This window comes from Plectropomus leopardus, chromosome 8 (genome assembly GCF_026936395.1).
Source record: "Plectropomus leopardus strain MGB_pleo_1.0 chromosome 8, ASM2693639v1, whole genome shotgun sequence".
NCBI classification, from domain to species: domain Eukaryota; kingdom Metazoa; phylum Chordata; class Actinopteri; order Perciformes; family Serranidae; genus Plectropomus; species Plectropomus leopardus.
Genome location: NC_142183.1, coordinates 26,434,884 through 26,460,935, shown reverse-complemented (window position 1 = coordinate 26,460,935; position 26,052 = coordinate 26,434,884). Strand labels below are relative to the sequence as shown.

The following is a 26,052-nucleotide window of genomic DNA, read 5'->3' as shown; positions in this document are numbered from 1 at the left end:
AATCAGCTGCAATCACTGTAGCAATGCTGATTCAGAACAGGTTTGTTAATAGGGATCAGTGTTGTTTTTCCTCAGGTGTGCAAGTGAATGAGAGGACAGCCTACCACCGGCTGGCTACAGTTTACTACAGCCTGCAGCAGTACGAGATGGCAGAAAACTACTACCTCAAGTCCCTGTCCCTCTGCCCGCCCGTCCTGCAGGACCCCATGGAGGCTCGCTACTACACCAAAGTGTACTGCAGACTGGGCAATCTCACGCTACACAAACTGAAGGTACAGGAGCCCAATTGTGTTTGCATGAGTGAACAGAATATATATAGTATGTTTCTAAAAGGAACCTTCTGCTGGAATTTTACCTCCACATCACGCAAAAAAAAAAAAACAAACAAACAAAAAAAAAACTGCAATCATTGACAGATTAATTGACAGGTCTTTGATTATGGAATAACTTGAGATATCAATAAAATTTTAGTTAATTAGTTTTCGTGATAGTTTGCCCTTGTGGCCTGAGCTCTCTCCCTCATTTCTTGTCATTTCTTAAATTTTGACACTCTATGGCATGAAAAAAAACTTTGACACTGCTTTAGATTTGCTGTTGGTAATTTTTGTTAACACAGCAGTTAAAGAAAATAACATTTTCAGATGTGATCAGATGTGAAATTTTCACAGGTGAGGCTGGATGAAGACCCAAATGCAGAACAAAACAAGGAGCCAGGTGTACAAACAAAAAGCGAGCTTTAATACTGATAAAATGTCACAAAACGCAAAACAGGTTGCCAAAAATACAGAAACACAGCTGAGGTAGGTGGACACAGTGAATGAGAGGGAAACACAAGGATTGACTAATAAATGAAGGTGTGGCAGGAAACAAGGGTGGAGCAAACAGACTAAAACAGAAACAGGTGTGCAGGGAGGAGACGAGACTAATATAAGACGGGTGAAACTAATCAGGGAAACACAAAGACACAAAGTAAAACCAGACATGACACATGAGGATAGATACTACAAAAATAAAACTGGAAACAGAACACGAGTCACATGAAAACATACCAAAACCCCAAAACAAAGTCCACAATGTAAGTCAGAACCTGAGATCGTGAAAGAAACACAACATTGTTTTTGTTACACAGGAAATAAAACTGATAAATACATTTCAAATATCTGATTCTCTTTATAAATTAAAAAAATAATAAATGTATACATTTTTCGACTTCTTCTTTCAAAGGGCCATTTCCTTGTTAATGATAATCAGATCTTGATCAGTAATGAAAAGATAATTGCACAGTCCTTTACCTTGATTTTTACTTTAATACAAGGGCAAGTGGCTGACAGTTTGATTTTTGCAGATTTTTCCCTTATCCCACAAAAAAATAAGTATTTTATTTCAGCAGGGCAACAGTAATTGCCTTTTGGGAGCCATTTCACAGTAATTGGTGTTAAACCAAGCAGTCAGAAGTGACGATGATGTGTTCAGTTTCAATGAAACCTGTTCTGACCTCTGCTCTGTGCACTCTGTCCCCAGGATTCTTTTGATGCGGTGGGCTACTTCCAGTTGGCTCTGGCCGCGGCCCTGGAGGACAAAGCTAACCCAGAGGCTCTGTACGTGGTGTACATGAAGCTGGCCGAGATCCACGGCAACCACATGCCCGATGCTGAGCTGTGCCAAGTTTACAGAGACAGAGCCCAGAGTCTGAAGCGAGTTCTGGCTGGAAAGGAAGGCGCTGCTGTTGGAGAGGATGCAGACACAGAGCCTGGCCAAAAGAAGGAAGAGGACTCTGATGCTGATATGGAACTTACAGAAAGTTCAGTTGAGAGAAATGGCGTCCTCACATCTATGCCTCAAAATGAAAAACATGTTGATAGCTCATTTTCAAGAACTTGTATAACCAATGGAGACACTGCAGATACACACACAGACACTGATATTGGAGATGGTAATGGGAAAGATCACGCCATTAATTTGGATGCAGATGGTGCATTTGTGGACGCCTTTGGGTCAGAGACAGAAACCATTGCCAGTCAGTCCTTCAGTGACAGTATTCTTACCGAGTCCTTTGACACAGCCAAGGAGCAGATCTCAGACTCCAGCACCTCCACGGACACTTTACAAACTTATCAGAATCAAACAGATGGGACAGGCTTTGACACTGACCACAGCATGCCCAGTCAAATACACACAGGTGACATCACCAAACACACAGATTCCCAAAACACAGATATTCAGGATGAACAAAACACACCCTTGAAAGAAACTCATACAGATCCTACTCAAAAGGACGTTGGGGACAATCAGTCGGACACTGACTGAGACTTTTAGCATAGCAACAGAGAGAGATAAATGTGAGACTGGTGACACACACCAATGAACACAGTCTACACACAGTCTCTCATTGGCACTTTATGTTCTTCACTGACATTTCCTCCGTCTGGTCACACGTGTCTTGACCAGCAAACTGACTCCAGCGTTCCAGCCACATGGCACTTATTGTAGGACAGATGATGTCAGTATTTTGAAGTTTTCAGAGATTTACTGACATTAAAGCATGTGCCTTTTGTATAATATATTCTGTGCTTATGACAGTGCATTGTGCTTGTAATATATGTTTTTTTTGTAATATATATGTGTTTTTGTATCTCTGGAAGATATGACTCAAACATAAAGAAGGTTATTTTGTTTGCTGAGTGTTTTTGTGCTTTCTGTTCAAATAAGGGCCTTGAGGTGCAAAGCACAACAGCATTGGACAAAAAAAAGAAAAAAAAAAACATGAAAAATGAGAATGTAAAACAAATCAGAAAAAGCAGTGTTAGAGAAAACATGATGGGATTTCAGGAAACAAAATAGTATTTACATAATAAGCAATGTTTGTCAGTGTCTTCATATTTTCTCAGCTATTTAAATCTTAGAAAAACAAAACAAAAAAACAAAATCATGCTGTTCTCACACACTGTTCAAAGGTTTAACCATGTAATCAGGAAGGCCGCAATCACAGAAGAAAAGAAGAAAGTTGTATAAATAGCATAACTCAATGTAATGATTCAAGTTGAGGTGGTGGATGGGTCAAACAAACACAGGACTTTCCCCCAGGAAACTGGTGTTTGTGTTAACCAAAAAGTTGTTTTAAGGGACACCTCACCATGTTTCTATTCCATAACCTATGCATCTTAACTTTCCCGAAGTTTACCTACATAATTTAACGTTAAGTATGTTACTTTAAGCACTTGACTTTAAATCACACACAGAATACAAAAACCCATGTTACTTTTTCTAAACCTAACCTAAGTAATTGTACTTGCCTTTAACCAAACCTAGATAACTTTTTGTCAAGTTTGTAACTCAAAGTCAAGTATGCAGTGTGACAGCAGCATTCGTGGGGCACTAAAAAGTTAGTCATATGAACCATTGCTTCCACATTTTTAAGATATATGAACTGCTGTACGAGGATACATTGCTATGTTAAATAGATTTATTTTCTTCCACAATTTATATACAGTTGGTAGGCCAGCATGTATTCATGGCAGCAGAATGGTGTGCTTGTGTGTGGGATTGACACAAAAATAAACTGCTGTCTCTGCACTCAGTAATCAAGGAACATGTCACCCAGTGCAACAGTGTGGCTCATTGACATGTTTGGATTAGCTTTTGGACAACAATGGCGTTTTAGGGGACAGATGGATAAAAAACATCAAGCAAATATAGATTATGACCACATTCATTATTTACAGCAAAATGGATAACAATATATCAGCAAAATATCAGCATATCATCAATGGCACCTCATTACACCATAAACTAGGGTTTTGTTGATCATATTGTTTGATACATAATGTATGCATCATTTCACAGTAGTGGCCTATTGATAATATAATAATAATAATAATATTGATAATAGATTTTAAATAATAACAATATTTAGAGAAGCCATGTCCTTGGCTGACCTCTCAGAGCATGTTGGTGTGACATCACTCAGCTAGAATTTTAGAATCGTGATGGAACAGTCAGAAGAACTCTTGACCTGCCTTCACTCTGAACTCTGTTCATTTGTGCCAGAAAGATCGACCGTGTTCGACCACTCTCGAGACTATCGTTGAGTTTACGCTTGTTGAATTTGCATCGTCGCTTTGCCTGTTTTATTGTTCTGTCTTGTGATACAGAAACAATATCATAATGGAGTTTCTTGAAGGAGGAATCTACCGACCCATAAGGGTATGTGAGAAAGTTTTTGTCTTTACTGGAAAATCTGACAACTTGATCTTTTAACATAATCTTGGAAAACAATTGCCTTGAAAAGGGAGAGTAAATATAACTATTAATCTTAATTTATGTTTACTGTATATTCAACTTTTAACTTCATTTGAAATGTAGCTGCATTTACTTAAGTTTGTAAAGTTGTAAAGTTAAACTTAAAATGAAATTACCTTATTCACATTACCTTATTAAGTGTTAGCACCTTCAGTAAATCAAGTTAGTCTAACTAAAATTGATCATGACAAAGAGGACTTTGTCAATGATAAAGTTAGGACATCTGCAAATTCTCTTTTCTGAACATGTTTAAGAAAATACAAATATGACTGATTAGTTTGCAACCTGCAGCAGACAGGTATATAGCACAGTGAACTTGGTTTACTGAAGATGCCAAAACTTAGAAAGATTGATTTAATCAAACTCATCCTTTTAAAGTGGAAATAACATCCAAAGATTAAGTAAATACAACTACATTTTAGGAAACTTAACAATTTTATATAAAGTAAACATAAATTAAGACTAGTAGTTATATTCACTCATGTTTTTCAATGCAATCAGTTTCCTATTTAAGTAAAATCAGCTTGACATATACTACAATGAGTTAGATTTTAAACATTTTCAGATATATTTTGAAAAAAGTGCATTAAATCTAAAATCAGCATGTCTTATTTTCTTCAAAGGTGTTGTTTGACACACCCATTTACGATCGGGCTCTGCAGATTTGCTGGACTATTACCAGTTATAAGTCACAGGTAAGAGCTTCTATCCTTGCAAGCAGACGCTAACATAAAATACTACATACATCCTGTTAAACTTTGTCTTTCTATATTAAAAGATGACTTATGTCTTGTGTTTCATAGATTGCACTGATGAGAGAACTCCTGAGGCTTCAGCAGAAAAACCAGATCCCATCTCAGGTGACTGCTGAAGACCTGATCAGCTTGATTTTGGAAGAAAGCAGAAATACTGTGAGAGAACGGTAAGTACTCAGACACATGACGACACTCCGTCACTACTCCTGAAACTCTCCACATATATTAAAGCTACTCTAATGATGCATACAGCGTAGTTAAAATAGAACTTCTGTTTTGCTTCTTATTAAAGCCTTTGGGAGTTTGAACTGGAGGATTTCGATGAGGATGTCAAACCTCTGCTGACACTGGTAAGACAACAGCACTGACAAGACTTACAGCAGTTTGTAGTATATTATTATTTTATCCTCTAAATTTGTCAAAACTGCACCTTATATCTGTTTTCTTGTTTCAGATGTGGGCAGTAAATGTCAGCAACAAAATGCGGGACATTGAGTTTGAAGCCCGGATGCTCCTCAACTTCCCAGAGGCCTTACCGCCTGCTTTTCGGTATGTTATATTTGACATGTATTATCATCAGTTTAACTGCAGTGGTTATTTTATCTCTGTGATTTTCTGAGGTGTTTTAAATATCAATTTTAATGAATGTTACCTACAGAAATCCAGAATTCTTCCGCTTGGCCAAAAAGTACGCCAGGATCCTGAGACAGAAGCAGAGGCAGCCTACCAGCTCCAAACTGCTCAGCCCTACAGAGGTGGTGCTCGAGGTCGTACCCCGAGTCCTGCAGGGCTTCTGGGTGCTTCCATCTTGCATACTTTTGAACATGCCCTCCAAGAGACTGAGCAAGATTTCTGTTGGGGTAACAAAGGCGGTTTTGGACCGAGTCTCTGGCGCTCTCACCCATGTGGACCATCAGGTCCCCTTCTCCCGCTCCATCAGGGATGAGATGGTCCAGTCTATCCAGACCGTGATCCGGGAAATGTTCCCACGTGATGTTCTGGTGAACAGGATCAACAGCTTCGCTCCAGTGCTGCTGAGTGACATTGCTGAAGTTGCAGCGGGACAGATTAGTGAGCTGTTTCAGCCTCAGAGACCCAAAGTGCCGGCTCATCTGACCCCCAATGCTGAACCTGCTGCCAGCACTCCAGTCCAGGATGAGTCAAACCTGGCTGTAACTGAGAAGGAGCCGCCAACTGCCAGTCCAGAGACTAACTCTGCTGTGGTTTCAACCCCTCCAGCTTCTCCAACACCCCCTGTTGAACCTCCATCTATAACTGATGTCGAGGACAGGGAGGCTGTTGATGTCGAAGCCAGCCCGGAGAATGAAGAACCCACCAGAGACCCACGCTCTGCTGCTGTTCCAGCTTCTCAGACACCCCCTGCTGAACCTCCATCAACTACTGATGTCGAGGACAGGGAGGATGTCAGTGACAAACTCTGCCTTGAGAAAGACAAACCCACCAGAGACCCACACTCTGCTGTGGTTCCACCCACAGTGACACTCCCTGCTGAACCTCCATCGATACCTGATGTTGAGGCCAGGGAGTGTGTCCGTGACAAATACTGCCTGGACAATGACCAAGAACCCATCAGAGACCAAAACTCTGTTGTGGTTCCACCTTTGACACCCCCTGCTGACCCTCCATCCCCGACAGATGTAGAGGCCAGGGAGGATGAAGACGACAAACACGGCTTTGACACTGAACCCACCAGAGACCAAAACTCTGCTGTGGTTCCACCATCAACACCCCCTGCTGATCCTCCATCTAATACTGATGTTGAGGTCAGGGAGGATGAAGACGACAAACCCAGCTTTGACAATGATCCGGATCCCACCAGAGTGGTTCCATCTCCTCCGTCACCCCCTACTGAACCTCCGTTTGCGACTGACGTTGAGGCCAGGGAGGATGAAGATGATGACTGCTGTCTGGAGACAGAGCCAGAGCTCAGCAGAGAACCAGCCTCGGTTGAGCCTCCTGCTCCCCCGTCTCCACTGACCCCTCCTGATGAAGCTGCGATTATTACTGCGGTGCAGGACGGCTTCACCACCAGTCTGGCTGAAACAGAGCAGCCAACCTCCAGTCCAGAGACAAGCTCTCCTGAGGTTTCATCTCCACCAGCTCCTATTGAACCTCCCATCACTGATGTCCAGGACAGCGAGGACACTAATGAAAGGCCAAGCCTGGAAGACGGCCAAGAAGTGACCAGACAACCAGTCTCTGCTCTGCCAGCGTCACCGGGTCCTCTGACCCCTCCTCTGGAGCCTGTGGTCACTGTAGTGTACCCAGAGGACAGACAGAAGAGAGCGCGGGGCTTCTTCCGCACTCTTTTCCAGTCTGTGTGCTGCTGCTTCGGAGTCACAGACTCAGAGGCCGAGTCACTGTTTTATTAATATATACGTATATATACGTATATAAAATACAATAAAAATTTCATTGCATTTCAAAATGATTTTGGTCATGTGTACAATTGTTTAAATGCTTTACTGTTTAAAGGTATGTACGCAGTTTTTACGTTTGAATCTTTTGATTCACATTTTAATACTCAAGTGTAAATGAAACATTTTACATTATAGACATTTTTTATAGGTTTTTGTGTTGTTAATGATTCTTTTGTAACACCATCTAAATGGTGTAAATCCACAAATACTGGTATAGGATATCATTTAAACTGCAAAACTGTGAATCAGCTGTTAGCTATAATGATATACCCAGAAAGAGGCTGTATCTGAACAGTTTAAAAAGGGAAGTTTGCACAGTCTACATATTTATTGTAAAGAGGTAGTATTCAGAGGCTTTACTTTAGAAAATATAATAAAACCAAAGAGGAAATATATTCAGTTATAAGTAAAGATGGTACAGTTTAACTTCCAATAAAGTATTATCAGCAAAATGCATTAAAATACAGTTTTAGCAAGAAAGTCCACAGAGGGTGTAACAGCCTGCTCCCTCCTCACTGGGTACAGCTTATAGAGCTCATAGTCTCTGCCTAGGTCTGCTCTGGGACAGATGATGTCAAACTTGTCCCTGATGTCTGGGTGGATCACTAGGTCTATTCCAGCCCAACACCCGAGGGCTGAGATAAAAAACAAAACAAAAACAACAACAACAAAAAACTCAACAACTAAACAAACAAAGACAAAAAGAAAAGATAAGAAAAGAAAAAAAAAATACTCTTACTGAAACTTTTAAAAGCATCCACATAATTCAGCAACAGCTTAGTTTTTTTTTTTAGTTCTAGTTTATTTGTACACAGTGAAAAACTGCATAAAATCCAATTCCCGAATTGTCAGAAAAGGTCAAGAGGTGGATGGACCCAACTTGAAAACATCAATGAATGAATAAATAAATAAATACATAATAAATTAATTAATTTAACAGAAAAATACAAGTAACCAGTCAGTTAACATTAACCCAATAATAATATTATACAGTCTTGATGTCACAGCTGGTGAATTCATGTAAAAGGGATAGGACAGGATCAGCTGTGTTTTTATTGAATAGTCTTACTGGGATGTGCAAGAATCATGAGACAGACAAGGGCAAAATTCAGGGGCTCAGTCTATTTAGGCAAGCAGACGTGCTGAGAGGCAGGCAAGTAAATCCAAAGTCCTAAAAGGTAGAATCTAAGATTTCAAGTAAAAGACAACAGGTTTAAAGAAATGAAGTACAGGCAAGAGGCACACTGAAACATTGAGTGTGTGGACTGAAACAGAGAGTTATGGACTCCAGGGCTGATGAGGAAAGTGGAAACAGGTGTGTCAGTGGAAGGGGATGTCAGGTGAGGAGGATTGGCAAGAGAGTCTCAGGGCATTTAGTAGATGGTTTGAAGACATCAGGTCTGGGGAGAAAGAGGTGAGTACAAGGCCTAGGATATAATCAAACAACAGAAGCAGGTTGGCTTTTTTACATTTGTTAAGTTATTTGTTACCAGCTGCTGGTCTGCTCTAGGAAAAATGCTGCTACAGGTGTGGTTTCAGGCCCTGTCTACACGTATACAGCTTTACCAGCTTTAAGAACGTAAATCAGTAGATTTACCATGCACAAGAGGCTGAATTGCTTCTTCTTTTATTAAGTCTTCATGTGAAACATTGCAAACAACGCGTTGGCCTCATCAGGTTTGCTATACAAGACAATGCACATGAGATTTAAAACAAGGCTGGAGCTGAACTCTATCCAATCAGCAGCAGGGTGGATAATCTGCTGAGCAGTCTCCATATATGGTCATGTCTTCATGCCTGTTACTTAAAAGTGTCCCATATTGCATAAACAATTAGACACATCACATCTACATATCACAAATGCGAGTCAATAATCTTTAAAATGACATCTACAATACCATCTGTACATATTTCCTTACATTTAAAAAAAAAAGAAAATCTGTCCACATGTCCTTCATTTTGCAAAATATATCTGTCCACACCAGAACACAAAAATGTCTCCAAACATTTACCAGCATTAGCTGTCTACCAAATTCCCCCTTTTGTGCCTGACTTAACCAAAACACTTACTGCAGACCTTATCACTGTTGATTCCTATTTGATATAGAGACAAAGGAGCTCACTCAAACATACGAGTGATGCTTTGGACACCTGAAAGTTTTCCTTCCACTCCTCTTTAACAACGATCTCGCTCTTTAAACTTTCAACCAGTTCTGATTCAAAACCATCATTACTGGTGGACTTTAAACTGTAGACACTGCAGGTGGAACAAATATCCCTGGATACAGCAGATGCCTCCGTTTGTCTGTGAAGGGGTGTAGCAATACTACGTTGTCACTGTTTCCCAGATGCCTTGTTTTACATGTCCACACAAATACAAAGTAACACGACTTTTAAAAAATCTGCACCTCAGAAGGTTTTTAAGAGGCCAAGAGGCCAAAACATGGAGGAAAATATCTATTTACAAAAATTTCTTTAGTGTTATACCTCTAGTCAGGGCCTCAAAATTAAGAAATGTTACATAAAAGCAAGCAGAGACAGCTAAACCATTCAAACAGGCTCGCTGATTTTGAGTTATTTTCAGATGTTTCCAGTAAGTGGCTTCCCACATGTATCGTAAGAAATTGGAGGGGACGAGACTTTCTTCCCGCAGGAAACACTCAAGAGAATTTCTCCACTGTTTGTCCAGCCATGTGACACTGAGGAAGAGATGATATCATTTCCAATGTTTTATATCTTCTATGCATGTTCTCTAATTTGTTCATGTGTTTTGTCTAATCTTGTTGCTGTGGTTTGAACCTCAGAGCCACCACTGAGAAAGGACAAAGCAAATTTGTTTGGACAATAATGCTGTGCCTTGAACGTACCACAAGAGAGAGCTATCATGCTGAGCAGTAAAAAGCCTCCATGATGCTTGTTGTTCCCCAGTTTAGCCAGAGGTGGGCAGTGGAAGACTAGTTCCAGCTGTAGCCTGTGTTGCATCGGCTGCCGCAACCACTTTCAACAGGTGAGAGAGAGAGGAGGAGGAGTAAGAGAGAAAGATTTCCGCCATCTGCTTGGTGATGGCAGCAATCCAGGCTGAGCATAATGGAAAGTGTCCTCCCAGTCATATTTTGGGCTTGGGTTCACCTAAAGTCCAATAATGGTGTCCATTTGTGCAGGAAGGTTCGTCTATTGACTTAGAAACAGGTGTGGATTTTGTATCTATACATTTCCTGACAGGATGAGTTGAAAATAGACAATAATATCTGGTGAATTAGTCAGGACATGTGGTGCTCCTTGAACTTTTGGAGAGAATGGCATGCCTGGTGGTATTTCTTGAATTACAGTAACAGGATATTAAGTATAGCCTGCATTTTATGGAACTGGCACAGTGGCAAATGGCAGAGAAAAACAAGAGTAAGAGTTCAGGCAAGGACAAACAAAGAGAAACTGCTTCAGATTGGGTTGTTGTAAAGCAATGAGCCAAAGGAAGGAATGTTTGCATACACGGCCTGCATGCTGAATAATGTTGCAGGGCTTCTTCCTTCCCCCACAGGCATGAGTTTAGCACAAGTTCAAAAATACGTCCAATTGTGCCAAAACAAGCACTGAATTGTTCTTCCTTTTTCAGTATTCCCAGGGTTACTTTGAAATGATCTTTGGGGACTTTTGCTTAACAAGTTTTCCGCTCTTCACTTTGTTGAATGCTTATGTGGAAGTGCAGAAGCTGATTGATATCAATAGCAGAAAAACACATGGTTGAATAATCTTATGGTACCCAAAAGCATGTCGATTTTTTTGGCATGGAAGAGAGTGAATGTTAAAAGATGAAATAAATACATTTTTTAACTGATCTACCAAGTTTTATACAAGATAGTTTAAACAATAGGTGACTGCAGCTTATGTCGCAAGAGACTTTATCATCGTCTTATGAAATCAGGAGGGTTATGAATGCTCTTTTGTCTTAGATGACATTCTTAGCTTGAGAGCTTGTTTCACAAAACAGCACTATCACCTGAAGAAAATGTTGGCATTATAGATTTATGCACCACAGATACCTTTCATTTGTACATTTTTAAAAAGTGATGTAGTTCTAATTACATATATCTAAGCTGATTTTAAAATTGAAAGGTGGAGGTGATGGTGGATGCCCACCAAGCTGCACACCACTGATCGAGACCAACAAATACCAGCACTGCCTGTTTTTTAGCAAGACACTGACAATGTTTCCAATGGTGGTTGTGCTGTGTAATGTGTATTTTAAGCAAAAACACGATCTTTTCTAAACTACAATGAAGCAGGTTTTGTTGAAACATAACCAAACATTAAACGCAGCTTTGCTGAAATTTAGAGAAACCTAATGTTTAATCCGTTTGCTACAAAATAATGTACAAATGCTACATGTCCATGATTTGCAGAAATGTACAATGCCAATATTCATTCTGGTTGATTGGGTTTACCAGCACCATTTGGAAACCCATGGAGCTATAAATTAAAGGTGGGCTGTAACAAGTCTCCAGAACATTAAGCAAAATGCTATAGTATTTCAACTACTATATATACAGCGTATGTATGCTGTGCTACTCAACTTTGACACACAACCCTTACCTCTGCTATTCAGTAAACATTTGTCAGCAGGGAGCGGGTAAGGCCAAGCAGTTTTCATATCTCTATAAAATAATAAGAAACGTCTTTCTTTTCATTTCCCTTCAGTGCAAAAATTGTCTGAAGCTCTGTGCCAAAATAGTTTGACATGCATTAAAAAGGAAATACCCAAGCCAAGAAATTGTCTGTTTCTAGTTTTTGCTTATTCATCTGGAAATCATAAGGACTTGTGGACCTTAGTTAACTGAACATGCAGATGGAAAGAGTTATTCTGAGCTTAATTGAATTGAACTGTAAGGCCAGTTTGACTGGTTGCAATGAGAGTTTCATTTTCCCCTTTTATTTCTAAGACCTTTGCACAATAATGATATTTACAGCCTTATAAAATATTGCAAAGGCAGGTGGGTGAGGAAGCAAAACACAGAATATACAAAAAAATCACACAGAGAGGCAAAATCTATTATTGGCTTAGATCAGGTAGATAGATAGATCAGGTCATCGATTATCTTTGGTGGTTGTAAAACTAGAAAGGCGCTACAAGTTCAAGTCTATTTTTAAGTCAATTTATAAAATACTTCAAAATATAGTTAAAAAAAGACATTTCTTGTAAACTAGAAACAGGCAACATTGGCTTCTTAGCTACAAGTAACTAGTTTTAATTTATGTAGCTATATATGACTTACTAATACAAAGTTTTGAAGGCACACAAAACATCTTGCATTCTTATACTGCATACAAACATAAAAGAATAAGTACACATTTAGCACATACTGTAATATGTTGGTGTCAGTGGATAACTCTGGGGCACATGCATGTAATAAAACCTGCAGCAACACAATCAACAATGAAGGTAGATTTTCAAATTGTGATATCATGCCTCTTGGATTTTTTATTATGTCTGGGGAAGCAATTTGGAGGTATTTCTCCATTATCAGTTTGCAAAAATGACCCTAAAAATATCAGAGAGAGAGTGAGAACTTGATGCTAGTCTTAAAGACAGCCAAGAAGTTGCCCTTTTTGGGAACTTTGGCACAGCTTCTGTCAGAGTCGTGGTCACAGCAGTGCACACAGTCAAAACTTACAAGGATTTTTAGAGAATTAGTAACACAGCTAAACAAAGTCTTAAAGAAAATAAGTTGATGAAGAATTCACTTTCATCCACTTGCATCACAGAAATGTTTATCTTGTTCACACAGTGTGAAAATGGGCAGACTCCTCCTTCTTTCACATAGCGTTTTTTTGTTTATTGACTTCACTAATAATGATTAAATTTGTCATACAAGAAAATAAAAGAACACCATACATGGCAGAGTGGTTTTAAACTTCTAAAGAAACATCTTCTAAAGAAAGGGAGATGATTTTACTGTCAATCTGCCCATTTGATATCAGTTGTGTTAAAAACTTCCACAGCATCTCTGCAGTCCTTTAATGGAATTATAAAGTCACATGCTAACATATTTTTGTTTAAGGTAAATGCCATTGCTAATGCAATGATCTTTTACTTAATTACATAATGATCAAAGAGACACACAGTGATTTAAATGTCACTGGAGCATACCTCATTTGTCACAGTGCAATTTCAGTACCAACGTTTTGCTGTGCTGTTCAGGACACACACACACACACACACACACACACACACACACACACACACACACACACACACACACACACTCTGCCTTGCTTTACTATCCTGCCCTGTCCTTCTCCACCTCACCTCTCATAATTACAGAATAGCTCTCCTCTGGTTACATTATCCTCCACTGTTATATCAGATTAATGAATTTATGACATCCACCAAAACACACATATGCACACACACACACACGCACATACATGCAAACATGAATAATAGGGGACTATATTTGATTCTGATTCAATATGCTGAATTAATGGAAAAAGCCAACAAGGGTGCCGATGGTGCGAGACACACCACAAAAACGTGTGATGGCCAACTATCTGCTTAGTGTTATAACCCCCTAAAAACTCACATTGGTTTTCACGTACATTTCAAGTACACAAACATTGCATCATTTTTCAGTATACTATCATGGATGATTGGCAAGTGTGAGCTTGCTATAATGTCAAGGAAAGTTACTGTCTCGGGTTGACCATCTCACAGCAACCTGAAACATTATCCATGTTTGTCAGAGTCTTATTGTAACCCCAATAATGTCAAGGTGAGTAACTAAGGCAGCTCATGATGAAAAGTTTGGCCGGCAGAATTAACTCTGGTTTCACTCTGTCTGTGGAGATTTTCATTAGAGGAGCTTCGTGCTGACGTGAACTGTCTCCTCTCACTGGTCATGACCTAGATATGACGTTGTAAATGTCGGAGATAGTATATTGTTCTGAGAACAGGTCCATCAGGATCCTTGCACTTGAACTAGTTTGAACATTTCTCTGCACTTCAAGAACAACATGACAGTTTTCACCCTCAGGTTTTTAGCTTTTCCTTGTAGGTCCAATTTGGTAATTAATACATAATAACTTTTTTAAATTATTTTTTTATTTTCTTATATCTTCTTTTTGCTCTTGTGTACTTTTTTGCCACCAGACATGAACCATGAGCCCATTAATCCGCACAAACACACACACTTAGACCTACTTAAAGTAGACACATTTGTTAGTTTCCTCTGCACTCAGGCACGCCACACTATCTATTTCTGTAGCACCTTATTAGGCATCTGTTTACTTAACTGACAAGCATCTTTCTCTCTCATTCAGTAAACACACTGAGTGTGTCAGAAATGCTGTCATTCTAGTGTCAAAGGGATAGAGACCAGTTACACAGAGACTACAGGAGTGACGAGGCCTGACATGTCTGGCTGCAATGTGCTGGAACAAGGAATTTCTACTCTTGTTATGACACAACAAAAATGTCACAGTGTCTGTTTTTCTTTTGGATGATTCAAAACCTATGAGATTTCCAGTTATTTAAAAATAGAAACATTTTCTAATAGAAGCCACCCAATTACGTACATCCACCAGTGAGTGACGACTGGAATTTTGTAAAATTGCTTCCAGTCTGCTGAGGCAGTGAGGGTGCTGGTTAATAATTATGTCAAAAGTCAATTCCTGGAGCTAAGAAGGCACTCTGCCACAATACTTCTCCTCTTCCCCCATGATTCTGTATTTGTAAAACATAACTATTCCGAAACATTACATAAGGCACCAAATTGGCTTTAGAAAGGTGGTAAAAGAAATACTTATCAAAGCCATTAACTCACCATTAACAATACAATATACTGGAGCTGGCCCAGAGTCAAATTGATTACTTGGAAGCAAATTATGACTGTTATTTTGTCAGATAATTGAGCCATTAGGGGAGGGAAAAAAAGGCAGGCACATTTAAAATCGTATTATTACACTGCATCTAACTTGGTCTGTGTCAATGTGCCAATTCATCCAAATTTACACAAAAAGTCATTTAGCATCAGCAGCAAGATGAAGAAAAAGATTAATAAAACTAGAAATATGATGACACTAGGGCTGACACTAAAAGTAAAGTAGTGCAAGCCCCCTACCAACTGTACCTTATTGTGTGTGACCACCCGTACACTCAGTTTGAAAACTTTCATGACCTCATGTAAATCAAAACCAGAATGCATTTTTCATCATAGAAAACCACAAACAGATGTATGCAGTTTGGAGCCAGTCTGTTCAGAGGAGGTGCTCCACATACTGAACAAAAGTGGACTGTGTTATTCTTCTTTGGTCTCTGGGAAAAAAAAATTAACCTAATAATTGTCAACATACAAAGAGTAAAGCAGCAGGCACAAGACCGTCAGAAAGCAGGTTTCCATTAACCCTCAAATTACACAAATTGAAATTGCGTATATAAAATACGCCTAATGGAAACACGTCAATTCAGGAAAAACTTCCATTTATTGCAAAAACGTTTTTAAGTTCACATGAGGTGGTATTTAAGGCAATTTGAAAAAAAAAAACAACAACACTTTTTCCATTTTTATAGGTCACATGATGATATGGCTGTGAGCTTGTCAGTAGGAACTGGCTCCCTCAGGCCTGATGCAGCAGGAGCTAAAAGAGGTGTGGCTGCATCGCATAACTCTTAAAAAGTTGAGTGGATCATCTGGAAGTTTTGAATACACAATTCCTCTGTGAAATCATGGACTTTCAGCTCCAAGAAATCCCTCTCTACCAAGTAGAAGGGGCTTGTGTTTCCATTATTGCTCGCATAACACACCTATGTCGCCTTCAATTGGAAATAATGATGGCTAGTGCAGTGGTTGCAATAAAAATAAACCTGCTGATGTTTTGAACATCCATCGCCATGCGTCACATTCCTTTTAAAGTTGGTCAGTCTACATGAAGGCAAAAACTTTCAAATGCTTTATCAACATTACCGAGATGACTCGGTGCTGCTTCCGCATCATAGGGCTTTTCCGGTTGGGCGCTCTGCTAATTTGAATGGAGATAAAATAATTAATTTGTGTAACTCCTATTATCTGCCTGAATAAACCAAATTCTGATAATAAAACTGATGATTTCACAGGGGTGACACTCAAAGATCCATACACTGATTTACAGATGTCTCTTTCACAATAGTCAATGGGAGAAAGTCTTTTTGGGCCCAATGGCATCACTTGACACTTGTAATTTACCCGCTTGGCCATTATGAAAATTGGATCCAAGCTCTGCGCACTTCCTGAAGGCCTGGTGAAAACAGAAGAATTTTGTTGTTTGCCTTCTCTGGTGTGACTGGGCCTTAAGAATTAGTAGAGGAGGAAAAGGAAGAAATGCGGGCTGCTGTGCCGTAACATTTATCCTCATGTGTCCCAGAGAGGTTCTGAGGCGTCATTCATCATATGTTTAACCTTTGACCCCTACATCCTGTATTCGGTTGACATCACTAGTCTCACATCTGTCCCACTGACATCTTGGTATTTTGCCAATTGATTTGCACTGAATGTCATATGAACATGGACTTCATGTTTTTAATTGAGATCTATTTCATTGCCAAGGGCTCCATAATATTATAGAGAAAGCCAAAAAAGAGCTGACACTGTAAGAACGAGTCTCCGTCTTCATGGTTTAAGTCTTACAACAGAGCATTCATCAACCGTCCAAGAAAATATTCTCTTATAGAAGAATGGCACATTCATATACACACACAACACGTCAGCAGAATATCATGTGTGAGAAGTAAAATATTTTTGAAGTTGTTTTATGGCGTTTTCTTTGGCCTTGAAAAACAGAATGAAGCACTTTTCTTGACTTTGTATGTGCTTTCATAACCTCGGGTCAGGTGAAGCCAGTTTTTCAGATGCGGACAAGCTATGGTTTGAGATGCGCAGACATCCACGCACTCCCAAATACACACATAGACAAACACGCGCACATGCTAGTAAGGCCCTTGGGAGCGAAGGGACTGCAGACATTGTGGTGCCTTGGCCACTGGAGTCACCAAAGTGCCAAGGGACTTATCGATCTATCAGAGACAACGTTTTCGCATGCTCACTCCCTGTATGCATCAATGTCATGATGAACATATCTGAGAAAATAGTCATTCTGTACCAACAGACCCTTTATGTCTAGAGAGTTTTCCCTCCCTGTGCTTAAAAAAACTGTGACTCTGACAACATGGTGGGTCTAGATATGGGAAAATGGCCTCTTAATCTTTTTCTAAAGAACGGAGTCCTTGAAGTCAGATGATAGATATTACCATGAATGGACTTATCTAAAAGTCTGAGCAGACTGTTTGAAAAATAAGTTGGCTATGATTTCTCTAAGTTTCTCTATCGAAAATTCGATCATGAAGCTTCAGAGAGCACGTGTTAGATCTCACAGAGTCATGTCTGCACACATCCCTGTGGATCGCCTTCAGAGCACGTCTGAACCACTGAAAGACACAGAGCATTTGACACAACTTAAACCGAAATTGCAATCTGACGCTTGAGCCGGGGGAAACTTGAGTTTTAAAGGATTAGAGGGTGACGAGTGGTGAGGAGCTCTTGTGTGCAAAAATGGATGCATTTACACTGAAGATGCCTCTGCATAACTGAAGCTCAACCGTAGGAGGAAGGCATGAATAGTTAGTTGATAAATAGCTTTTAAGACGGTTTATATGATAATAAGTAGGTTTTAGGCTGATTCTTCGGGTGTAAAGGAGTTCATAGGGCCACAATATGGCTATCTATAATTAACTGTCTGCTAATTCCCACCCCTTAGTTACTGTTGTTAAGCTTTCCTATTTCATAAGGCGGTTAACTGATAACAGTACCTGATTCTGACATTATTGAATTGAAAATATATTACAATTCTTAGTAATATTTTGATACTGTGTTCCTAATTTCAGACAGAGGTAGTTAGCTAATTAAACCAACTTTTGCTAGTTGATTTAAAATGCTGTCTTACTGACTTAAGTTGTAATGTTTCAAGATTACTTATTCTAAAACTAACACCTTATAAAGGGTTATTAATAGGGACTTGATGGTTACAGAATCAGACTGAGACTGACTGAGATTAAAAAGCTAACAGGTCTGGCGCTTAAAGTCACCATCCAGCTGATGATGCATATAGAAGGAAATAAAGATCAGCATTGATTTTTGTATTGAAGAGCTGGTTGGTGAGTCTGATGAGAAAAAAATGTAAGGTCAGCCCTTAATTTTATTCTAACACAGATATTAGAAAAAATGCTTTATTGTTAAGATTTTCAAGAAGTTTGTTTTACTTTCACTGACACGAGAGAAATAGCCTTTAGTATTAGGACTTACTGTACCATTGTGCTTGGCAAATGTAATGTTATCTTGGAGAGGGTAATGAGTTCAGTGGTGGTTGCTGGAGTGTTTACTTGCCCATTCAAATGAGGTTAAGGTTATCATTCACCACTCTGTTGTTAATGGGGCTTTTTTAATGTAACCCTTGCCTGACAAACTAACTGCAATTGTATGATGTATGTCTTGGCCTTGGAAGTAACGCTTGCCTACTATTGTAGGTTGCAAGATAGTAATCTTCACATTTGCACCAGCCATTCCTCCTCAAAGCAGATCGCAAGTCAGACAAAAATACACATGGCCCATCAATTCTCAATGTGATATAATGTTAGTGTGGAAGATAACAAGACAGAGAAACCAAAAGTATATATCAGCAGATACGTTTCAAATATATATACACATACGTTACAAAGTATGACCTGTCTTATAAGGTATTTATGTACTTGTGTTGTTTGCTGACCTCATTTTGCTGACCTACTCTGTCACATGAAGAAAAGAGAAAACAGTGATGTAGGGTCAGAAGGTTGTTATCAGGCCATTAAAAGGCCGTTATGTTTATTGTTAGACTGCAACCTCCAGGGGCTGTAGTCATTCTGACAGGAGCAATGAGGTTAGGTCAGGTTACGTAGTATATAGCACAACAATGTCCATGTAAGGAGAGGGTCAGATTGTGGATAGGTCAAACAAACAAAGGAATTTCACCTGTAGGAGACAACTGTTTGCATTCTGTGTGAAACCAAAAGTCAGCATAGAAGTAACATCACATCATGTCACATCACGTCACCTCACATTGCATGATGTCATGTCACTTTATGTAACAAACTTACTTAATTGTACCTTAACCATAAACCTCTCCTGATCACATAGTTTTGGTGCCTAGACCTTAAGGAGTAAAAAAGAAACCTAATGCAAGTCCAACTGCAACAACAGCCATTTCATGGGTTGATAAAGGCCTTCTAAACAGAAGGTGTAACGTGCCCCTGTCAACACCCATCCAATCAAGTGACAATATTTGAAATGTGTGCCTTTGTTCACCATGAAATGTATTAACTGATTTGCAAAACCTATTATATATGTTGTTATGGCTGTAGTTTTCTGCATCCATAACCCATTTCTAACTAGGCTTTTAATCTTCATTCAGCAGATGAACATATTTCATGCTTGAAAGAAACATGAAAAATGCTATCCCCTCTGGCTTAGAGCCAAATATTAAGACATTTTTATGGCTCTATATATCTCCACTGTCCTCCTTCCTTGGATTTGTTGGGTACAATTAGGTGCTCTGTTTAATCTATGATTACTTGGAGAATTGTGAAGACATGCAGTTTCAAAAGAAGAGTGGAAACAGTTTCATAAGATCCTGATCTCCTTCCTGTCCATCATTCCATCTGGATCACATGCCTGCATGACTGCTTTTCCCATACTGAAATAGACTTAACTGCTGTCAGCGTGCATGCCTAAAGCATTCAGATGGCTTACACCTTATTCTTCAGATTCTTTGTATTGTAGAGTTAGAATCTACCACTCACTGTCTGAGCTTTATGAAAGACACATCATTAAGGGCAATAAATGCAACGTGTACATAATTTATTTCAGTACAAATGTTACAGCACATACACTTGCTTTTTCATAAATACCACAGGACACCACATGTTGTAACAGCTTCATTACCTTAACAAACAGTGACAAAAACTTTGTGCGAAAAATTCTTTGCAAACATTTAGTAAACATTCAGCTGAGTGACTGCTTTTTTCACTCGAAAAAGAGATTTACAACATAATCAGTTTATTTCTCACATGACGGCTAAAGGGACACTTAACTTTCATAGAAAATAAATCACATTCACATACATCAATTTATCAGAAGAGACCACCTATGACAACATCTGCGCTGAGATTCTGCAGTTTCTCATGACTCTTCATTTTTAGTTGCAAACAGAAAAGGTGACTTCCACAAAAATATTATAGTACAAGTGAACTCCCCAGCCACTAATTGTTTATAGTTCATGAACTTGAACGTGGATTCAATTAATATATTTTTTAAAAAGACAAATGCTTCAAGTGCCATACAGTGCTGCTTTAAGTTATTGAATGACCTTATCCAAATCATGGGGAGCTGTTTTTGGGGGTTAAAGTGACTTTAGTAAATTACTGAGGTAAATAGGAACAACATTTGAGGACAGCTTTAGCCCACCTGAGCCTTGATCATATTAAAATATAGAAAAGATGACCTTCTTTTGCTCTTGAAATTAACGTTCCTCATTGTTATACAACCTCTAAGACTTGTCTTCAACCCAGAATCTCCTCTTAATTTCATTGGGAAAACTGCATGTACATTTCATGCAACAGTGGACTTGCTCCAAACCATCAGCTGTATTTGGAATGTTGTAGCGTCATGAAATCATTCAAAACTCATTGCACACATCTTTGCTATGTCCTCTAGCATGAAGAGGTGAAGACATGAATTACCCTCCCTATTATTATACAGGCGTATTGATAAAACACTAACCATTAATTGAGACAGCTGAGGTGCAAGGAGAGGCCACTGCCAGGAGGGAGCAGTGTGGATATATGGTTTACAACCTACTCCAATAGGCTAAAACAGATCACTTTGAAAGGAAATTGCACCACAGTCCACATACACATCACCACACACATATATATAGCAGACATGCAAACGATCACTTGCAAAGTGCTTCTAAAGATGTTTTAAATACAAGACCATCAGCAGTGAGTCATTCATTTAGTGTCAATGCAATTGATTGTAAGTGAATAAATAAAATAGTCATGTATCAAAATCTTGGTCTGTTTTGTGCATTGTGCAAGCTGTACAGTGAAAATGTTGAAAAAAAAAATACCCTGGAGAACATTTGTTGTGACATTCAACCCCTGCATTTACTTTGCTGTAAATCCATGAAAAAGAAAAACAGAAAAAAGATAAACATGCTTGAAAGCTTGTTTTTCACATGGCAAACGCTGACGTACGATGACACTGTATTTACGTCTATTCCAAAGGTCTGTGACTGTCCAAACCTGGTGATACAGTACATATGGATTCCTCAGAGGGAACAAAGTTCACAGTTTTGATGGTGTCGGCTGACCTTACTTTGGAGGCGACACATGCACTAAAACACAGGTCACAAACACCGATTTAGACTGGCAGAAAACCCCTGCTCCCCCCCTGCTGTCAGTAGCCACATTTAGCACGCTGTCACTTTGATCAGAACATCAAACTGTCTGGGGAAATGGTGACACTTGCAACACCTATCATTTAGTGCGGGGAAAAGTGGGTGAATGCCTGCTAAGTACTCATTTTCCATCAATGCTTGTGTCCATCAAAAAGTGAGACTCCTAAGAGTCTGTCATCCTAAGACAGGCGATAAAAAAAGAGTCTCATTTCACATTGGCCCTTTGGTTCTCATCATATCTGATCATTCAAAATGGGAACTGTATACTTTGTTCCTGAGACAGGGTTATCTGATTCACCAACTAAACGACAGAGATAATGGATTTATTCATGTTTATTGGGCTGGGCCCAGCTGGATTGGGGGCATTTCCTGAAGACTGCACACCAAGTCATGTCTAAAGTAGACATGGTAGACAGTCTGAAATTGACTGAAACAACTGGAGCAGCTGAGGCACCGTTCCAGTGGACTCCTGAGTGTCTTATCCAAATGTTAGGCCGATTTCATAAAGATAAAGACATCCGTTTATAGTGAGGAGACTCTGGGAAATGTCGGGGAGCAGTTGACAAAGGTGCACAGGACTGTTTTTCTCATCTCCGTTTATTGGCCCTGTGAGTAGTCACCACCACCGCCAGTATCAGGCCTGGAACTTTGTTATCGCTTGGCTATTTCGATGCACTGTTTATTATTGCGTGTGTGGTTTGTACCCTTGTGCCATGACTAAGGAAACCGCTTCTCTGGTTTCAGTAAACACTGTACATGCTGAAACACAGCAACAACACAATGTAATAAACAAACAGGGCTTGTGTGACAAAAGGGACAACTGTGACTGTTGCCACCGGCACATAGAGTGGACATAAGAGACTCATAGTTTGACTTATGTAATAGCTATAGAGTGTACCAACTACTTGCATGTTGCACATCTGAACCAGTGGAGTGGATGCAAGATATGACTGATAGGTTTTGCGGTGCAAATCTAAAAGAAAAAAAAAAAAAAAGCATTTCTTCATGAAACAGCTGCAAGCTTTAAAGGTCAATACTATGCAGGATTAATCACATTAATGCCATCTGCTTTGCACTATATTAGATATTGTCTGGGCAGATAATATAATCTGACTCAACATATACAAACTTTCACTTTTATGATGTAACCAAGGATGGCCCCAGGCGTTTCTCAGCTTGCACCAGTGAGTTGTAGATAACTTCATATCTTGGTGCTATCTGCTGGCAACAGAAACACCCATGAAACTGGCTGTAAAACACCAGAGAGGGGAGCAGGGCCTCACAACATTGCTGAGCAGTGAGTAGAAAAAGACCTGTTGTTGATCATCTTTCACACTGAAACAATCCATCAAATTAAAAAAAAAAATATGGAGAAGAATGAAGCCAAATTATAATCTTGGTTGATTTGGAATGTATTTCTTCAAACAAAAGCACCAAAGAGGCATTAAGTTTGATCTGTTCATGCTCCTCGTCCATTTTCTGATGGAAATAAGTACTCATGCCGAACTGGCATGCCTGAATGGAATTTACAGCCTCCAACATTTACTTTGAATCTCTAAAACATTTTTATGCTAATAAATTGTGGGATCTTTTGCCAAGAACTCTCCGATGAAAAAAACATGCCCGCAAATTCAATGGGAGCCATAATTAGCAATTATATAATGCACAGACCATTTAGTAGAGTAAATAAACAGCTGAGATACTGCCCATGTGTCCTGTGGACAGTGAGTTAATGTGAAACAATCAATTAAGAAACATGTTGGGAAAGATGTGATGAGGTAGATGGAAGTTAAATATGATAAAAGTAACAAAAGGAAAAGTGATCTTCCTACAGTATTTACTCATTGAAAGAGGAGGAGAAGTTCTTTCCTCAGCTGAACATCTTATAACTCCTTAAAGCAGTCTTTACCAGTCAGGTGGACTGGCCTTACCTTCATTAGTCAATTGGAAATAAAGTTTATGGTAGCAGTGTAAACATGTCTGGATCGCCTTGTTGACAGATGTCTCAGGGCTCCAATTTTAAAGGGAAGTTGTAACAGTTGATAGGCCTTTGTTGCAATTCCCGTTGGGGTCCACTGTTCTGTCCACAACACTGCAGATCCCTGCTCCCTTCCCCAGACACCCTTCATTAATGTCACTGTCTTCCAAGCTGCCTTTACTCCTCCCTTGCTGCTCGCTCTGCCAGCTGTGTCGGCTGTAGATGTATCCGTTCACGGGACCCGGGTTACTTAGGCGGTTCCTCTTCATGCAGAGGATTTCCTTGAAAGCATACCTAAACTCAGGACTGCGGCAGTAAATGAGCGGGTTGAAGGCAGAGTTTGCGTAACCTATCCAGTTGAGTATCCTGAAGGTGAGCTCAGTGCCCTCTACCTTCCATATGGCCACCACCACGTTGAGCAGAAAGAAGGGCAGCCAGCATAGAGTGAAGATCCCCATGATGATGCCCAGTGTCTTTAGAGCTTTGTGTTCCCGAAGGCAAAACTTGGCCTTCTTGTGGCCACGCCCGTTGTTGGCCTCAAGAGATTTGAGGTTGGTGTTGTCGCTGTTGTGAAAACGTCCAACACTTTGGTCAATCTTCTTCAGCTGGCGCTTGGCCTCCTGGAAGACGCGGCTGTAGACAAAAACCATGATGACCAAAGGGATGTAGAAGGAGATGATAGAGGAGGTGATGGCGTAGGCCATGTTGGTGTAGAACTCGCAGCAGCTGCTGTCGTTAATGCATTTCTCAGCTTCCTCACCATCTGCTATCCACCACTTCATGTGGATGGGCAGGAAAGATATCAGGGCAGCAATCACCCACACCAGCACAACCACAATGCGAGCCTTGCACTTGGTCAGCATGGACTGGTAACGAAAGGGAGAAGTGATGGCCAAATAGCGGTCTATAGCAATGACACAAAGGGTCTCGATGCTTGCAGTCACACAGAGCACATCAGTGGCGGTCCAGAACTCACACCAGAAACTACCAAAGTGCCAGGTGTTAAAGATGATGTAGCAAGCACCAAAAGGAATCACGATGAGACCCATGACCAGGTCGGCACAGGCCAGGGATGTGATGAAACAGTTGGTGACATTTTGCAGACGCTGGAAGCGGGCAATCGCTGTTATTACCAGGATGTTGCCAAAGACGATGCCCAGGACGAGTAAGGACATGATCATGCCCAGCAGGATCATTGTTGCCTCACTGTAACCCTCCTCATTCTGAGCTGAGCCTGACGACAAGTTGGTTGTCACTGCGCTCACATTAAGGTGCACTGGGAGGGTCGTACTTCCCATCTGAAGAGACCACACACACACACACACACACACAGAGGTGAGAAGGATCACAATTTTAATTTAAAAGTGGCCTGAAAGGAAAAGAAAAAGTAACAGGCTTCTTATAAATTATATGCTTAAAAAATAACAAAAATACACTCATGTGTCTGTTTGTTTCATTTCCAACAAAAACTACAGCACCAACACCACAAGACAAATTCATTATATCCTGCTAAGCTTCAGCAAGCAAAGCTTAAACAGCAAGCTAAACAAGTCAAACAACAATGAAAGTACAAACCTCCACAGGTAGTTGTCTTGTTTCCTGCCTCCCATACAAAGTAGAAATGTCACTCTTCAGTATTTCCTTCTCTGTCACATGTCCGTCTCTCTACTGTCTGTTTTTCTTAACCTCCGCGTGTCTCACTCACTCAGTCCCTCAGTTGAGCAGTGTTTCTCCTAATGTGTCTCCCAGAGCCCTTATAACGTGCAGTGATGACATCATGGTCAGTGCTCAGCCAATCAGACAACCAGCCTGCGGAGGGTGCTCAGAGCTCCTGAGAGTTTGAACACATTGTCCCTGCAGCCGCTGCTGCTGCAGGGCTGCACGAGACAAAAGCTGCAGACTTTTTTAAATGACTTTTAGCTCTAACCTAACATGTTTTAAACATATGTCTGTCTCAAAATTCCTGCATATCCTGCACACACTTATTTCAGAATGAAAGTATTGTTCAGAAAAAAAACACTTTGTTTCGTTGTGCCGTCCAAGCACCTAGGAGGTTTTACAGCTT

The 26,052-nt window shown here is 39.9% G+C and overlaps 3 protein-coding genes across 8 annotated transcripts in view; 2 read left to right on the top strand and 1 right to left on the bottom strand.

Moving 5' to 3' along the window:
- sh3tc2 (SH3 domain and tetratricopeptide repeats 2) overlaps nucleotides 1-2,676 on the top strand; it is a 28,983-nt gene extending 26,307 nt beyond the window's left edge. For all 6 annotated transcript variants that reach the window (XM_088081273.1, XM_088081271.1, XM_088081270.1 and 3 more), the window contains 2 exons: nucleotides 76-272; nucleotides 1,522-2,676. In XM_088081273.1, coding sequence (XP_087937399.1) covers nucleotides 76-272; nucleotides 1,522-2,307 — 983 coding nt within the window. In that variant the 3' untranslated portion in view covers nucleotides 2,308-2,676. The remainder of the gene's footprint in view (nucleotides 1-75; nucleotides 273-1,521) is intronic.
- Nucleotides 2,677-4,164: 1,488 nt separating this feature from the next.
- LOC148188956 (uncharacterized) lies at nucleotides 4,165-7,447 on the top strand. The gene is made up of 6 exons (XM_088081443.1): nucleotides 4,165-4,203; nucleotides 4,923-4,994; nucleotides 5,103-5,221; nucleotides 5,347-5,404; nucleotides 5,509-5,603; nucleotides 5,713-7,447. Exons 1-6 carry the CDS (start codon nucleotides 4,165-4,167, stop codon nucleotides 7,445-7,447), a joined length of 2,118 nt encoding a protein of 705 aa, XP_087937569.1.
- A 12,947-nt stretch (nucleotides 7,448-20,394) lies between these two features.
- On the bottom strand, nucleotides 20,395-25,701 carry adrb2a (adrenoceptor beta 2, surface a). The gene is made up of 2 exons (XM_042493506.2): nucleotides 25,563-25,701; nucleotides 20,395-25,285 (listed from the first exon to the last, which is right to left on the bottom strand). Exon 2 carries the CDS (start codon nucleotides 25,283-25,285, stop codon nucleotides 24,029-24,031), a length of 1,257 nt encoding a protein of 418 aa, XP_042349440.2. The 5' UTR covers nucleotides 25,563-25,701; the 3' UTR covers nucleotides 20,395-24,028.
- Nucleotides 25,702-26,052: the final 351 nt, after the last annotated feature.

What these genes read in the sequence shown, in the direction of transcription:
- LOC148188956 (XM_088081443.1), top strand. Translation starts at nt 4,165, where the DNA reads ATGGAGTTTCTTGAAGGAGGAATCTACCGACCCATAAGG. An exon ending in GAATCTACCGACCCATAAGG is followed by an intron (nt 4,204 to 4,922) that starts GTATGTGAGAAA and finishes TTTTCTTCAAAG; the next exon opens with GTGTTGTTTGACACACCCAT. An exon ending in TTACCAGTTATAAGTCACAG is followed by an intron (nt 4,995 to 5,102) that starts GTAAGAGCTTCT and finishes TGTGTTTCATAG; the next exon opens with ATTGCACTGATGAGAGAACT.
- adrb2a (XM_042493506.2), bottom strand. Translation starts at nt 25,285, where the DNA reads ATGGGAAGTACGACCCTCCCAGTGCACCTTAATGTGAGCGCAGTGACA.